The sequence below is a fragment of the Culex pipiens genome, chromosome 1, assembly GCF_016801865.2.
Source record: "Culex pipiens pallens isolate TS chromosome 1, TS_CPP_V2, whole genome shotgun sequence".
Classification (NCBI taxonomy): domain Eukaryota; kingdom Metazoa; phylum Arthropoda; class Insecta; order Diptera; family Culicidae; genus Culex; species Culex pipiens.
The window spans coordinates 59,563,083-59,580,675 of NC_068937.1; the positions used below are offsets into that span (position 1 = coordinate 59,563,083).

Genomic DNA, 17,593 nt, shown 5'->3' on the forward strand with positions numbered 1-17,593 from the left:
GTTGGGCGTTCAGGGTTGAAATGTAATGATTGTAGGTTAATTTAGATGGAACTGAATTGTTATTTTGTTAAACTATCGATTGTTTTTTTATTTCAACAATTCAAAATGTAATCTATCTGAGACAAGTTTTATTTCACACAAAGTAGTGGGATTTATAATCCGATAACCCGCTGCTACCTTACTTCGCTAAACACTTTTTGCGAATACAGACAGCTTGAAAAATCATTTGAAACAATTTAAGTTTAAATTCTTCAAAATTCATTGGAATTTTGTGAATAATAATTGGTCGAAGATGACCGAACTATTTGAATATGGACTGGAAAATAATTTTTGGAATACACTTCACACATAAATAGAAAACAGCTTACCATGGATTCACCCCTTTAAAAAATGAATGCAAAGAAGATGAAGCTCCCTGATAACGAACAGAGTCGACTTTGGAATCGCACCGTTTGGCCAATGATAGTGATTTATATGAGTTCGAGCCAGTTTTCACAAAAAAGAAAAGAAAATCAAACCGGATCGCTGGATCGAGCCGGTTCTTAGAAATGGAAACTTCTCAAAAGTTCGTCGCTTGGTAAGAAATTGGGCAGTCTTCCGATTCGCAAAATGCCAGTGCTGATCGGTGTCCAGTCGCAGACGGACGGTCTCTGCGGGATTTGTTCTTTCATCAGAACAAGCTAGCATCACACGGTCTCTTCCCAGTCTTGACGCACCATCTGTGCTGTATTTGTTTTGGTTATTTAAAATTCTAATTTTACTACTGGAAACCCTGTTCGCCGCTGCTGACGCCAAGATGAGATCTTTAACACTAACTGGTAAGTCAAACATAACAGGAATATCGAACCTGTTTGTTACAGGTGATGACCCCATTCCGGATTTAGCAGAGCACGAATGAAATAATACAATTTGCTTAATTTACTAATCTATAATTCCAGTTATATTCTGCGCTATCATAACCATCTCCAGTGAACATCTGCAGCAGTTGACGACGTACTATTTTCCCAACTACTATTGCAGCCCGTCGATCTGCCCCAACGGAGGTCCTCACGTGGCTTGCAATGCTCCTAATCCGTTCGGTGCTAGCTGCTATGGAAAAAATCCCCAACTGATTCCGATGACCGATGTAATGCGAGCTCAGATACTCGATCAGCACAACCGGATGCGGTCCCTGCTGGCCAGCGGACAACTACCCGGTTACTCTCCAGCTGTGAAAATGCCGACTCTTCAGTGGGATCTTGAGCTGCAGTATCTGGCCGAAGCAAACGCACGATCTTGCGAGTACGGCCATGACAAGTGTCGTAACACCAACTGGAGCAAGTATGTCGGTCAAAATATAGGCGTTTTGCGGTACTTTGGATTCAAAGTTACAAAACCACAATCGGTCAAGTACTTTATAGACGCTTGGTTCAACGAGTATGTTTACGCTCACGCTTACGTAGACAGATATCCACAACACTACTACGGGTATTTTACTTACGTAAAAAAAAACAAATTACCACAAATATATACAATTCCATATCAATTTCAGCCCTCAGATTGGTCACTTTACGCAAATCATCAGCGATCGAACAGTTAAGATTGGATGTGGAATGGTTACTTATCAGACGTACAATGGAGAATTGTGGACACATGATTACTTTGTATGCAATTATTCCTTCACGAATATTATCAATCAACCGTCGTATATAAAAGGACATGCTGGATCGCAATGTTCCACCGGAGTAAGTTCAGCCTATCCAGGGCTGTGCAACTGAATGAGTTGGTATCATGAAAAACAAATAAATCTCAAAATCATGACATTATGAACCGCTTTAAATCATTGGTCTTCTTTTTTACTTTTTTTAAGTGACTGTCCATTGTTCTGATTTATGCATAACAGGATATCCAGCACAAAAAAATAAATGCGGAAAACTGCTTATTGAGTTATTCTAAAGTCACCAGTCATTTTTTTTAAACTAACTAACATTGTAAGGAGTGGATAATACTAGACAGAGATGGAGTTTATTTTCGATTATTTCAAAATATCTCTGGGCCGAGTAATAGAAGATTCGTTGATGTGTGTTCCCTTCAGACAGGTAACTTTTTTTTCTGAAAAAAAAATATATTTTTTTTTATTTATCATTCTAAGAAATCAATTTTCCATTCCAAAATATTATTTTTTGACATTGAATTCAGAATCATCATTGACAGTCATTGCTCAAAGAGGCAAAATGTTTCAATTGGTTGTACATTTATTTCGCAGTTGCTCAAATGTCAGTTCTAAAACCGAACAATATGATTGCAATAATTTCCACCCAATTATGCTTCGCATCGAGAGTGAAAGTGTTTTCACACTGCTTGCCATCAATTAATCACTCAATGCGATAGCGCAGCATCCACTCCTCCGTGAACAAATTTTCCAGTTGCCTGCATTTCGAACAAACTTGAGCTGTCCTGTGCAGAATTGCACAGTCGTCAGTGACGAGACAACGCGTAGACTGGCTCGCTAAATATAACGCGACGGATATGGGAGGAAAACAAGAAAAACATACTTACTCTTGAATGCAATTTTGCGGAATGATTGATGAGTTCAGCATAATCGCTCATTAGCAAACGTGAAGGTGTGATGTTCTGTCTTGCTTCTCTTTGTTCTGTTGGTGTGTAAAAATAAAACTGTTATTTTTCATACACGTTGCATAGAATTCGATATTATTACTATCTAAACTATATCATTTGATATGGACTTTTAAAATAATTTTTTTTTTAAAAAAAAAGCTTTGCTGATTTTTTGTAGGCCAAATAAAAAAAATAACTTTATTTTGTTCAGATAATATATGCGTAATGTGAAATTTAAAGACACAAATAACAAGTCAATAGGCGGACGAAATGACTTATAACTTGTCAATAAATTATGCGTGCATCTATTACCAACGCCAAAGATCAACTACTTATATCGAACAACAAGTCTCCACTCGAAGTGACAACCCTAATCCAAAGATAAAAGCTGTAAATAGAACTTTACCACCTCGTTGAGTGAAAACATCTATCACTAACGGCTTTGCGGCTTTGAGTGACATTCCCCCCACAGGACATTTGCAAAATTGCAACCGCTCACCGCCGGCTGGCCGCTCTTTCGCGATTTCCCTAATTAATTTGAAATTGGGGACAAATTAAACCGAAATAAAATTAACGAGCACTAACCGTCTGGCTTTTTGGCATCATTACACTCCTCTCGCTCGTTCTTTCCCTTCCATCAACAAATATAAAGTAAGAGATTTTTCCCAAGTAATTAAAAATCACTGATCGGCCGCGGCCGCAAACCGAAAAATACTTTGAAGTAAAAAAAAAAGAAAATGGAAAACCCACCCACATTGTTAAGATCATCATCACCAGAGCGACTTATGAGCGGCGTCATCAGGTTGGTTGGATGCGCGGTGCTGGTGAAGAAAAATTAAGCAAAAGTTTATTTATTAGCTTACGAGGAATGTGACAGTTCAAACCGTTCGCGGTAGTCAAAAGAAAGACGACGCGGCAGCGGAGATTGGAAATATTTATGAGTGTATTTATGAACGTGCCAGCATGCTCTCATTAAGTCGTTACACTTCACGCCTTTTCGGCATTCGCTTGTATTTTTGTCAGCCTCATGTGCGTAACAAGGGTGGAGATGGTCGGGTTTGAAAGAAGTGTGCCAAATGATTTTTCTGTTTTGACGTACAGAGGCACTTAGCTTTTGAACGCGTAAATGGTCGAAAATGATAAAATCATTCTAATTGCCAAGCAAAATTAAAAAAGGGTACAAATATTTATAATCCTCACTTCAATTTACAGTCCGATCGCAGCACTTTTTTCTTTAAATTTAATTTATTTCATCAGTTTCAACAAAATTCAAAAAGAACATTTATTACAGTTTTCATCAATAGTTTGTTGACCTTTATTTTATTATACTTAGAAAAAAAAAAATCTTATCTTGTACAGATAAGAGACTTTATAAATCTTTACCATCTCTACACTAAAACTGTCCCTCATTTGTCGCCTTTACTGACTTTCTACTCTCGATGACGAGAATACAGGAGAGACGGCTACAATTAGAACGAGGGGTCTTAGCATGGATGGAATTGATTGGGTACTTGTTTAAATTAGTGAGCCAAAAAAACATATTTTCAAATTTTTTTAATGATGTGACTCTGGTCGCTCCAACCAATCTCTATAAAATAGCACCATCATCATTTAAATTGTAAAACATGCGTAGATGCATAGTCTGGAACACTACAAAAATTACTACATAATTCTTTTTACTTAAATTATAGGAAATGTTAGTTAAAAACACAGCCAAAGTTGACCCCTAGAAAAATGACATTTTTAAAAACATTGGCAAAATCACATAAAACAAGTCAAACCCTAAAATTTTCTAAAATTTTAAGAGTTCTTCTTTCCAATGCTTTTTAAAGATTAAAAATTGGTGGAAAATGGATTTTTGGCGATTTTTTAGATCGAAGCCCGTCTAAAGGCGGGGTAAGGTTTTAAAGGGTTAATCAAATCGGTCGCATTCAACTTGGTTTAGTGTCCCATACATCGCTATTGAATTGTTTGAAGTTTCGATTAGAAGTTCAAAAGATATGTATAAAAATGTGTTTTCACAAATGTCCGGATCTGACTTAAATGTATGTAAACTATGTCCGGATCCATCATTCGACCTATCGATGGATAGGTAATTGAAAAAACTTTCCAACGAGTCCGAAACAATGAATATCTGGCAACCCTGTCTCAAGTTATGGCCACTTGGTTATATTTCTGTACTTTTTTATTCCGGATCAAAAGAAAATGATGAAATTTGTGTCCAAACCCGTAATATCAGTAATTCAGTAAGAAGGCTTCAACTATAGTATACATACGAAGATTTAGTTAGTTTTAATGTTTGATTTTGAATATGCAAAAACTAGAGCATTCGATGTAATCAACAACAAACAGTTTTATTTACCTGTGCATTATTCAAAAAATAGGTTGCCGGAGTCTCAAGATATAATCAAAATGAAATAGACAGTTAACATTATTAGGCAATTTTAGTCAGAGACCACTCTGTCACTCTAGCATGGATGTTTACGTATACGTGCATTGGTCATTTTAAGTAATTGAAGGATTTGTCAAGATAGCACGATCTGTTCTAAACTACTTTCTTATGAAGCGATACATTTGAATATCTTAGGATTGGAGTCGAGCTTTGGGGATCTTTGAAGGTTTTTGGTGAGGCATTAAAAGCTCTACAAAATGACGTCCTAAACTCAATCATGGCCTTAGATCTAGATGCGACAAGATAGCACGAGATCACGACGAGTTGTTCAAATAAACAATGTTAGAGGTTAGTCAAGCACAAGCATGACTTTTTTGTGCATGTGTTTTTTTGGAGTACTTTAGGATACAAATTGCGGCTGAATGCGCCCAAATCAGGTCCAAACAGATTTTGTGAGCCAGTGCTAGCTAGTACAACATCACAAGAACAGACAGCATAACACATACAATAACAGAAAACAGAACATCCAGTGAGTGCCTGGAGTTCTAAGGTTCAATTAAGTAGCTTTGGTCAGCAGGAACCGACTAGCGGTTGGTCATATCTCTGCGAACCGTACTACTGACCAGTTCTTTATTAGACGCAGTAGCTAAGTTTAAGTGTTTACTATCCACTTTTAGTCCGTCCAAACTACTGACCGCGAAATATAACTGACGAATCAAGAATAAATGTTTTCTGTACAACGAGTTCTGATTTGTTAAGAAAGATCCGATTTTGCAAGGCACCGGGAATCTGACGCTAGTAAGTGCGCAAACATCGGCAATCCTAATATTTTGGGTGAATCAAAATTTAACAAATAAATCTCATGTTGTTTTCTTTTTTTTGTGAAACTGGTGAAATATATTTTAAATGACAGATTTGTATTCGGACTATATGATGATGTATCTTTTAATGAACTTTTGTGCAAAGAAAAGTATTTTTAGTTTACAAGGCACATTCAGCTTGGTTTTTGGAAGGAAAACTGGGGAATTTGGATTTCATATTTTTTGTAGGTGTTCAACAATTGGCATAATACGTTATTTTGAACCTTTAAAGGCATACTAATGAGAAATTCTATGAATATGTTCATGTTGAAGAGAAATCATTTTACTCAATAGCGAACAAGTTTTGTGAAAGAAAATTAATAACGTTGTGAGATCAATCTAGGTGACACTAAATGAAAATATAAGCCAAATTTGCTCAATATCAAAATACGTGTTTTTGACTAAATAAATCTAAAAAATACGTTATGACAGTTGTAAGTTGCAACATTAACTTTATATAAATATATTCCAAATTCCGCTAACGTCGTCTAACCCCTCGACCGTTCACATGTCTTTTCTTACGCGCTCTGCTGGATGCCCACAGCCGATGAAGTTGCGAGTTAAATTATATTTATGATAGCGACGTGTCACTTCATCTCGTAATAAGCGAAGCGTGAAAACACCGCCGCCATCGCCACAAGACCATTTCTAACTGTCTTTCACTCATTCAGTCTCACATTCTGTTTCTTCCCGCGAGGACATCCTGTGATGAGGCGGGAAAACCTTACAAGCAAAGTGGAAGAAGAGATAAAATTTAATTAGTATGTCCAATTTGTTTTTAATTAATGATCTTTAGGCCTGCACTGGTGGTGGTGGGTTCACGTTTGCTTTCCCTACAGATGCTTAAATCCGAACTACGACTCAAGTGCTGTTTCTTCTTGGGTGTGTGTTTTATCGATGCCGAGTGTATTTCACTGTAGCCACAAAAACACCCCAAAGTAAAAAATGAGGAAACACGGGTGTTGAAAACATCATCAGCCCTAGAAATCGAGAAGGAGTGGTGAAAATCTTGGAATCGATTCTGCTTTGCTGCAACCAATATAATCCGACTTCATTAATAAGTCATCAACCACTGCTGGAGCAGTTCCCACCAACCTTAGCCGGAATCTGAAGGCAATTCCTAGCACAAGTGAACCAGGCAGGGCAAGAAAGCAAACGAACAACTTTATTGACGAGCAAAACCCGGTGCAAAAGGCGAAGGCAATAAGCCATAATCTGTGCCATCGATAAAATACCACTTTTACGACCGAAATCAATTCTCATAATGCTTATTTGATTCCACGCTGTTCTCGACTCTAGCATTCGTCGGGTCTCCCTTTTTCGCCATTTTATTATCTTTCTAGGATTTGGCGCATCTTTTTGGCAAAGGAATTCGTAGGGAATCTTCACTCCTGATCGCAATGAAAAATTGATCGTGATGGATTCCAAACACAGACGGTAGGATTTTCAAAAGTGCTTGCATACAATTTTCTTTGCCTGAAAAATATGGGTACACAAGCGATATTACAATTAAAAACGTTACTTAATCCACCTTTAGGTGGTTTTGCCTTCCTCGCAATCATAAAGTGATCACACTACACAGCCTCAAAAAAGTGTATCAAAATATCTGAGATCAGGCCTCAAAAAAGTGTATCAAAACACTAAAGTACTTATCACTTTTGATAGGGTTATCAGATCTTCAATCTTTTGGGCTCGTTGGAAAGGTCTTTTGATTATCTATCTAACGGTGGGTTGCATGATAGATCCGAACAACTGTTTTATCAAAATATCTGAGATCCGGCCTTAAAAAAGTGTATAAATAACACCTAAGTGCTCATAACTTTTGATTGGGTTGTCATATCTTCAATCTTTTGAACGCGTTGGAAAGGTTACAAAAACCACTTTTTTTTACAATCTTCCAAAGTTTAGTTTAAATCGTTTTTTAGCATAACTTTTGAAATACTTTTCTAAACTTCATAATATTAAATGAGAACAAAACGGTCCAAATCGGTTCAGCCAGTCCGGAGATAATCGTGTGCATATTGTTCGATGCACGGACTTACAGACATACACACGCACAGACATTTGTTCAGAATTTGATTCTTAGTCGATAGGTATACGTGAAGGTGGGTCTACGAGGTCGAATAAAGAAGTGCATTTTTCGAGTGATTTTCTAGCCTTGCTCCAGTAAGGTGAGGATGGCACAAATCGTTCAGCTCATAATTTTAGTATATCTAGAGATCTTGTAAACTTATTTCAAGGCAAAACTAAAAAAATAAAGATGAAAATCTTTTGTAAAATTATTTAAACAAATGTCACGGTTAAAAAGAGCCAAATATTTAAAAAAGTTCATAAATTTATTTTGAAATCCAAATAATTTCAAAGTTGTTCACAAATAAACACTGTTTCTCATTCATTTAATGTGGAGTCAAGCTACTATTGTTATGTTCTGCAAAAATGAACTTCCTCGCTATTGTAAAATATAACATCATAGGCACCACATGTTTTTGCTCCATTCAAAACGACTTTTAATAATTCTACCCTTGCACACAGGAGCTTGCTTATTTGTAAACGCAAATATGGTGGTAAAAAACTTTTGGTTATTCTTTTTGGATTATGTACGAACGTGTGTGTGTGTGTATTAGGGTGCCCAGAAACTTTTTTTCAAAACCTCGCTCCACAAGCTGAATATTGTTCCTTGACCTATGAGCAAAATCGGTCATCATTTACCTATTAATACTCGGAGGTGAAGTTTGTATGGGAAAAATCGAAAAAAATGTATAGAAAACCCAAGTTTCTCACGGCTTAGTATGCACGGTGCACTAGTTCCTTCCAAATATTCTTAAAAGTGAGATTTTTATTGAAAATGTAATGCTCTACAACTTTGTAGAACATACTAAAGCGGTGACTTGTTCCTAAAAATTATTAGCGATTTAAAAAAGTCACTTTTGTATGAAAAACATTTTTTTCACCAACTTTAGGCTCGGGTATCAATGGGTTAACCTCATCCAATTTCGCTCAAAATTTACACTGATGTTTAAAATAACCCAAAAAACCGTTTTCCGCTGGTGGAGCAGGGGGTCATTTTTTCTGGGCACCCTAGTGTGTATGCATTGAAAATTATTTCATTTTTTTCTCCTTCAACCTCGATCGTTATTGGAAAATCTTTCGTACCCTCTCACACTCTTTCCCATTCGGTATCGCTCGCTCCTTTTGATATTATCGCCGTGATGTTTACAGCATATTTTTTTGTTTCTTATTTCATCCCAAAGTATGAAAAATTCAGCACCCTCACGCGTGTAGATTGCGAAATAAATATTTAATGATGCGTTTCCCCCGTCGAGGCAGCTCTGCCACCATCATGGCCGCGACACGATGGAAAAATTTGGCGATTCACGCCACCTCTCTCTGTTTGGAACACGGTCCCGGTCAGGACCCTTCTTTTTCCCCACTCCACCGGAAAATATGTTTCACGTCCAGTTGAGACTCCGTTGGATCCTACGCCATATCGAGTTCTTATGGGGGGAAATAGGATAAAAATGCCTATGGAAATTTCACATTTATTAAGAAAAACTTATAAACTTAAAGAAATACTTCAATTTCCATACAAAACAAATAACAAATAAAATAATGTGGTTAATGCCTTCCTCACTCTTTACCAACAATGGGTGATATTTTCAAAATCAAATTTTATTTATTTTGATGATGGATCCCGACATAGTTTACATACATTTAATTGTGATTCGGCCTCAAAAAAGTTCATAAATATCACATAAATACCCACTGAGAATTTTGGCTCGAGCTTCGACCCGATTCAGGATCGATCTTGAGTCAGATCTACTCGAGGCTCAAACCACAATTCTCAGTTGGTAGTCATAATTTAAGACAGGGTTTCCAGATATTCAATGTTTTGGACACTTCGAAACTTCGAACAATTCAATAGCGATGCATGCGATTCTAAACCAAGATGAATGTGACCGGTTTGATCGAAATCGGTTCAGCCAGTGCTGAGTAAACTCAGTGAGAATTTTGGTCACATACATACCCACACACAGACATTTGTTTAGTTTTCGTTTCTGAGTCGATATGCAAACATGATCTTCGAACTTTTGATAAAAAGTTCATTTTTAGAGCAGGATTATAGCCTTACCTCAGTGAGAAGGCAAAACTAAACTTTGTACATCAGATTAAGACATAAAAACATAAAGACATAAAAAGAAAAATCGAGCTGATTTGTCCATCAAAAAAAAATATTACAAAAAAGTCTCACTGCATAAAATTTTATAAATCGAGGCGGACAAGAATCGTTTATTTGTTAATTATGGTTGAACAATTTTTAAACGCGTTAAAAAAAATATTGGGCAAATATGTACTTGTGACAGCAGGCTTAGCCGTGTAACCGTTGGTTACAATTCTTCAACGAACCTTCACTTTTCTACTTGATTCCGTACATACAACATCACACAATACATGGCAGTAGAAGGGTTTTCGTGCCGCTGTAACGAGATAGTCCTTGACAGCGATAGGGCAGGACTACTCGAATTGGGTGGAAAAGAAAATGGAGCTTTTCCCCTCCCGTTTGGAATTCGAGCGGGAAATGTCTTCTTGGCCCGCCGATGTTTAGCATCGGCCTCTTTTGCCATTCAGGCGTCCGTGTGTTCAGTCGTGTCCGTTGTACCAGTACCGCCCTCTTTGTGCTGTGTACGTTTCGCCTTCCGGAAGTGGAAGTGCCCACACGGAAGTGTTCCGTCGGCGCGATGGCACACGGGTATCCGGTGAACCTAGCCTTGTGAGTGCGCAGGAGCCATCGGCTACGTTTTACGTCAAGCACCGACCCTGAATCTCTGGCGCGCGGCGCCATAACACGTCAAGGAGATTATCCCCTCTCGGCACGCCCAAATTAGTGGACTCTGGGGCTGCCGAATCCGCCACTGAGGGAAGACGCCTGCCGCAAGTAGGACCAGCAACGCCCGCTGGCCTACCTCTGCGTTCCAGCCCAACCCAGCAGCAGCTCAAGCCATTCGGGAGTCGACGACCAACCAGCAGCTCAAGAACACCCCCCCCCCCCCCACGGGATCGCGGCGGCACAGTCGAGGGCGCTCCTGTGACCGGCGCCGAAGGCGTTCGAGGATTGGAGTGGAGCCAGAAGCCTCGCTGCGAGTCCAGCTGCTGAACGGTACGTTGCCCCTGAAGTGCCTTACATTCCCCACACACACCCACACCCTACACTTATCCAGAAATACACGTTTTGGATAGAAAATTGTGGTTCTTGATTTTTATTTCATCCGTGTCTCACTTGAATTGCTGAGTAGAAATGCTGACCCTGAGTGATGAGTAGCTATGATGGTCTCTGCCCTGAAAAAGGAATGAGGAATGATACTGAAAAGTCATTAGTTTCAGCCGAATGGTTACGCTGTCCGCATTGTAAGCGGATGACCATGGGTTCGATTCCCATCTGCTCCAACCTTCCATCGGATGGGGAAGTAAATTGTCGGTTGTTATTAGGCCGTTAAGTCATTCCAGGTGTGGGAGTTGTCTCCTTGCTATCAGGACAAACAACACACCAAATCAAGCCTGCTCCAGTGGCATCGCTGGCGGCGGTTGGACTTGCAATCCAAAGGTCGTTAGTTCGAACCCTGGGGTGGGAGGTTCATTGGAGTAGAAAAAGGTTTAGGTACCCTCCCCATTCAAGCCTTCGAACTCCTAGGTTCGAGCAGAAACTTGCCGTAGAGACCTCATGGTTTGTAAATTTCTTTTCAAAGGTTCAGTTATGTGAAATTGGACATGGATTTGATGGCGTACTCGAAATTCCGAAGAATGTATTTTTCACAGCCCTAATCTGAGATGACAGTTTTCGTGAGTTGTGCGTATCCACCGACAGCCGGCAATGTTTGCCTCGCCGGAGCTCGTCCGTTAAAAACGTAACAAATTGTAAAAAATATTGAGCAAAACAGCAACCATGTGGAGTATGTATGTTTATACTTTCATTTCATTATTATTATTATGTTTGTTGTTTTGTAAATTCAATCAAACTACATGCATCTGATTCTAAGTCCATCCAAAACCCGAAAAAGAAAACAAGAAGCCAAAAATTTAATGCTTTAGCTCCACTCAGCCTATATAAATCTAAACTGGAAAATCTAATTAGCCCAAACAAAAGAACAAAAGAAAGTCCTTCTGTATGGCCAGAGCTTACTGAAAGCTTTTCTAAAGTGGACCCCATCAACTCCGACTATGTTCCAACCTCTCCTTCCCTAAGAAAACACCAGTGCCGGAGGAAATCGAGCAAAGGAAAATCATTTCCGAAAACAGTCTAATAAGTTGTGCACACAACCCAGCCCAGGCGGAGAGAGAAAAAGCTCATTAAGTTAATCCCACAGAAGTGTTTCCTTTTTGTGTATGAGTGTATGTGAGTGTGAACGCCTGTTAAAATGACTGCGCTTGGTTTACTCTCAACTCAACAAGGCGAAAGTATATGAGACTCGAAATTGAACTAAAGCTTTCTAACAAAAGATCAAATACTAGCTCGCAAACAGGAAGAGTAGCTATTATTATGCCTGAAGAATATCGGATAAATTGGCTTTAGCATGACTTGGAAAAGCTCCTAGACGGCAACATAATGCTTTTGCGATGTGTCATATATCAACGAAGCAACACCTTCCATGTTTATCACACAACAATTCAAAATCCCCCTAACAAATTTTAAAACGTTTAAATTTATCATCCCCTCACCCGCCGCTTGATTCCACTTTCCCTTCATAAAACAAAAGCTGACAAACGACAATTTTCTCGTGCGGTTTTTCTAACGCCCTGTGAGATAAAAATGTCTCCAATTTCCATTTCACCCGCCTGGCAGCAGCCGTTTATATAAAAGCCATAATAACTATGTCAAATATACAGCTTTCATTTCATCCACTTTACCCCACCCACCCACTCTCAAGGGTGGTGCTTTTCCGCACGACTAAATCAACGCTAAAGTGCCCCATTGGAAGTCACACACACACACACATTGGCTAACAAACGTTCACGTTATCCCGAAAATATCCTATTATATTTTAATATCCGTATGCATTTATCGTAATTTGAATCTAGAGTAAATTGCTGTGTAGAAAATTATGACACCAAACTGTGCGGAACCGTTTGCCTTTGCACGACGTCCGTCGGTCGGACCTCGAAGAGAGAGAAGAGCATCGCAGACTGGAAACGAGAGTGAGTGGCAGGTTACGAAAGGATGCTCGAAGGATAATAGTCTTCGCCAAAGTGGTGCTGTAGAAAGGTTGAACCATGCGCACTGTGGAATCTTGTTGGACGCGGTTCTTAACCAACACACACCAGTAGATTCCCACACTGATGCTATGTATTTTTGTATTGCTTGCTACCATAATGATTTTGAATTTAGCTTTGAAGTTATGTTTTAATTACAAATTTTCATCGAAATTTTGATAAAAATGTTTGTCAAAAACATGGGATTTTATTCACAAAGACAAAAACAAAACAAATCATGGAATCAAAAAAAAACTACTTAGCACCTTGCTTATCGTGAAACTTGTTAGTTGTTCACAACAATTTTGAACTTCTTTTCCGTTCTATGATACTATAATCTTCAAGATTTATTTAATTTTTAATTCAATACGCAACAAAGGGACCATCCATAAACCACGTGGACACTTTTTTGGGATTCTCAACCCCCCCCCCCCTTCCCCCCATCGTGGACAATTGTCCATACAAAAAAAAACTTTTTTGTATGCATCGTGGACAATCGCCATACCCCCCCCCTAAAGTGTCCACGTGGTTTATGGACGGTCCCAAAACAGGAAGAAGCCAAACAACAATTCATGCAACGTCAAGAGTCAGTAAACAAACCGCCCGTCCCTGCAGAATTACGCAGAACAATGTTGCATTGCCCACGGATCCGGGAAAACCTCTCAAATTTGAACTTCCAAATCGCTTCTTTCCCCGTTTTCAACCACACCAGCCACAGTTCTTTCCGCAAAGCGATGTTTCCAAAATTGCTCGTAAAACTTTTGCACAGCATCATTAAGTGAAAAGAATTCAACCACAACCAACCGTCCTAGTCGTCGTCCACTAACGCTCTCTCCCAAAGCCACAGCTTAGGATGGTGTCTCGGGGTGGCCAAGACGATGGATCGGTCGCGCGGGTCGTCCCTCAAGCTATAAACGAATTGGAAAGTAAATATCGCAAATTGGTCTCCACGCACATACTTTTTCCACAAACAAAACTCTCACTTTACTCAGGCACACAAACACAAGTACATTCTCCGTCTGAGCTGGTGCAAAGTGTAATTAATGTTCCCCTCGACAGGATTGGCCGCTCCAACGATGGGCGGAACCGAGTTCAATTCCCGTTATCCCCTCCATTCATTTCTGCCAACTGATTCATGAGAGAGAGAAAATCTCACAACCACCAACGCAATTTACCCTCGTCGCGCGCTAAGAGAGCGAAGCACATGGCAAAAAACATCAACCAACATCTAGAGTACCATGCTTCCATCGCAACCGCAATCAGAAGGACTCTGTGAAGAGGTAGCAGCAATTTTCCGAGTGAGTGCGGCCAATGCCTACTACTCCACCGTTCCTCGGCGATCAAAGTTGGTCCACGGATGTTGGCTGTGCCATATGTAGCACATCAAAACTCTCCTGTTGATGAGGCTACAGTGTTTTCCTAAAAAGCTTCGTTACTTCTGTAGCATTTTCACTTCCCGTGTTGAGCAATAAAAAAAAATCTTATGCTCAACCCACTTTTAATCAATTTACTCCCACACAAAACGTCTATTTTTAAGACATCAGAAAACACAAATATTTCTCAGTACAAGCCAGGAAAATTAGCAGAACACGATGGAAATATCTTTTTGAAAGAAATCTATAGAAGTTAATTCATCAAGATATCAACATAACCCAATCTATCATCCATTTACAACATAAATAGAAAGCATTTTAGCTAACCACTTGATTCCACATTTTTAACCTGGAGGTTTAAAACGCAGCACACCCGGCAAGGATTTCGACTTTGCCCGCACGATTACCAACTCAACGATAAGTACATTATGGATCCTCACAATATTTTCCAGAACAAATTTGAGAATCGGCCTTTAAAAAAACGTGATTCGATTATCCAAAAGGGTGCCCAGAAAAAAATGACCCCCTGCTCCACAAGCGGAAAACGGTTTTTTAGGCTATTTTAAGCATCTGTGCAAATTTTGAGCAAAATTGGTTGAGATTAATCAATTGATACCTGAGCCTAAAGTTGGTGAAAAAAATGTTTTTCATGCAAAAATGACTTTTTTCAATCGCTAATAACTTTTCAGGGTCGAGTTTTACAGCTTTGGTGTGTTCTTCAAAGTTGTAGAGCATTAAATTTTCAATGAGAATCTCACTTTTGGGTATATTTGGATGGAAGTAGCGCACAGTGCAGACCAAACCGTAAGAAAATTGGATTTCCCATACATTTTTCGATTTTTCCCATACAAACTTCACCGTCGAGTATCAACGGGGAAATGTTGACCGATTTTGCTCATATTTGTCCCAGAGTCCCAAAATAGCTCAAGGAACAATATTCAGCTTGTGGAGCGAGGTTTTGAGAAAAAGTCCCATATTCTGGGCACCCTATTATCCAAAGTCCCATACAAACCTTCGGATAATCAAACTTCGGATAATCGAAACTTCGGATAATCGAGGCTTCGGATAATCGAGTCTGGACTGTAATTGAATCCTGAAATGAAGCTTAAATTTGTGATATTATTGTTCACAGCGATAAAGCTTATTTCTCTAAGTAAAATGACCCTTTGAACGACCGCAAAGGATTTAAAATGGATTTTTAATTCAATTTTAAAAAACTCACTTCACGGCCTTTCTTGGCAGAAAAGCTTGTACTTGACAGCTAGTTCCAAGGGGACCATAGTTCGAAAAAATGATGTCTTGTCAATAACTTTTATTTTGCATAAATGAAAAAACCGTTATCACATATGGTTTTTTATTGTGTTTCTTACCGTTGTTCATAAAAATTGACAAAGGGCTTTACTACCCAATTTACAACATTTAATCAGCAGCATACACGAAAAGGCTGTTTGTTCGGTAAAATTGAGAAAGAAAATAACTGTTAGTCATGGAAAAAGGCTTTATTGAAAATGATGTTTAGGGGATATGAAAATTTGGGAAAATTTAAATATAAATTGACGGAATTGGTGTCACTTCAGGGAAATGGCATTCAGGGAAATGGCAGATTAGGGGAAATGGCATTCGGGAATATAGCCGATTAGGGGAAATGATATTCGGGGAAATGGCATTCAGGGATGTGGCTGATTAGGGGAAATGATTTTCGGGGAAATGGCATTCGGGGATGTCATTCGGGAAAACGAGCTAGACCCAAGCGATAGATCGGGGTGGTGATTGTTTCCCTTCTGGATTCGATTGCTTAGTAAAGTGAAGGTAGTTTATCATCACATGCTGGACCTTAACTTTTGAAGTATTAAACTAAACATTATCATTTTCAATTGGGACTTGTGAGACGAATCGCATCAGATCAAAACGGTCAAAAAGCTAGTGCCATGATAATCGAGTTTTGCAATTTTTAGTTTGGTTTTTAGTAAAAGTTACCATCATCTGGAGAGAATCACTGTTTTGGAAATGCTCTTGCACAAAATTTTGATATTTTCGATTGATTCCTGTTACAACTGATTCAAACCACGAGAAAAGTGTTCAAATTCCATGGTACGATTTTGAAAAACGTACCATGCAATTTGAATACTTTGTTCGTGGTTCCCAATTTCATGAACGCTTGTTCACGATTTTGGGAACTATTTTTTCTCCGTGTAAATAAAATTGTATGTTTCGGGTATAAATGCTCTAACAATCATGTGCACCCTCTCATAAGCAACCATGTGCACCCCCGTATGTTTGCTACTCCTGCTACTGAATAAACGTAAGTGCGCATGGTAGCTTAAGGTGACTTTATACCATTCAGCTTAACCAAAATTTATAATTTTATTTTTTGGCAGAGAATTTACTAAAATTCAATTCTGTTGATTGACACGTTTTGTTTAAGATCACTATAAAAAATGTCAGAGTCAAACATAACAAATTTTAAAGTTGATTTTCACTCGGTATCATAGTAGCAGTAAGCACAGCTTGTGAGCATATAGACAGCTCCCAAACAAACTGAGCTTACCCGTTTTATGGGGTGCGGGACATTTCACCTAATTTAAAAAAAGAAAAAAAGAAAAAGGATGAAAAAAGTACAAAAAAGGGGTTTGAGAATACTTCTGTGAGTATTTGCATTCTTTCAAACATGAATCGTTCTTTTTTAAATTCGGCGAAATGTCCATTCGGCGAAACGTACCAGACCCGTTTTTATGAGCCTAGTGGGCCTAAGATGGCGGCTTTCGATATTATCTAGCCAAACATTTGAAAATGGCGAATAGTAAATAGCTTCGGTTTAAAACGACAAAATTATCATCTGGGAATCATTGGCTTTAAAAAAATATTTAGATATGTATAAGGCATGTTCAAATATTATTCTAGAACAACTGGAGGTAATTTTCCATCTAAAAATGTGAAAATTCACCACTTTTCCGATGTAATGCTACTTTTTTAGTCTAAAGGTAGGTTAAAAACCTTCTATATCACATCTTCTAAATTTACACATTTTTTAATTTATAGAATATTCTTTTGAAAATATACAAAAACCTGATAAATTTCTTAAATAAATATGTTTCGAACAGACTATCCAATTACAGCATCTTAAACGC

General features: G+C 38.6%; 1 protein-coding gene across 1 annotated transcript; it reads left to right on the forward strand.

The window, feature by feature from the left end:
- The first annotated feature begins 483 nt into the window (after positions 1–483).
- On the forward strand, positions 484–1,819 carry LOC120425029 (antigen 5 like allergen Cul n 1-like). The gene is made up of 3 exons (XM_039589400.2): positions 484–818; positions 939–1,467; positions 1,532–1,819. Exons 1-3 carry the CDS (start codon positions 797–799, stop codon positions 1,755–1,757), a joined length of 777 nt encoding a protein of 258 aa, XP_039445334.1. The 5' UTR covers positions 484–796; the 3' UTR covers positions 1,758–1,819.
- The last annotated feature ends 15,774 nt before the right edge of the window (positions 1,820–17,593 follow it).

What these genes read in the sequence shown, in the direction of transcription:
- LOC120425029 (XM_039589400.2), top strand. Translation starts at nt 797, where the DNA reads ATGAGATCTTTAACACTAACTG. An exon ending in GAGATCTTTAACACTAACTG is followed by an intron (nt 819 to 938) that starts GTAAGTCAAACA and finishes CTATAATTCCAG; the next exon opens with TTATATTCTGCGCTATCATA. An exon ending in TATCCACAACACTACTACGG is followed by an intron (nt 1,468 to 1,531) that starts GTATTTTACTTA and finishes TATCAATTTCAG; the next exon opens with CCCTCAGATTGGTCACTTTA.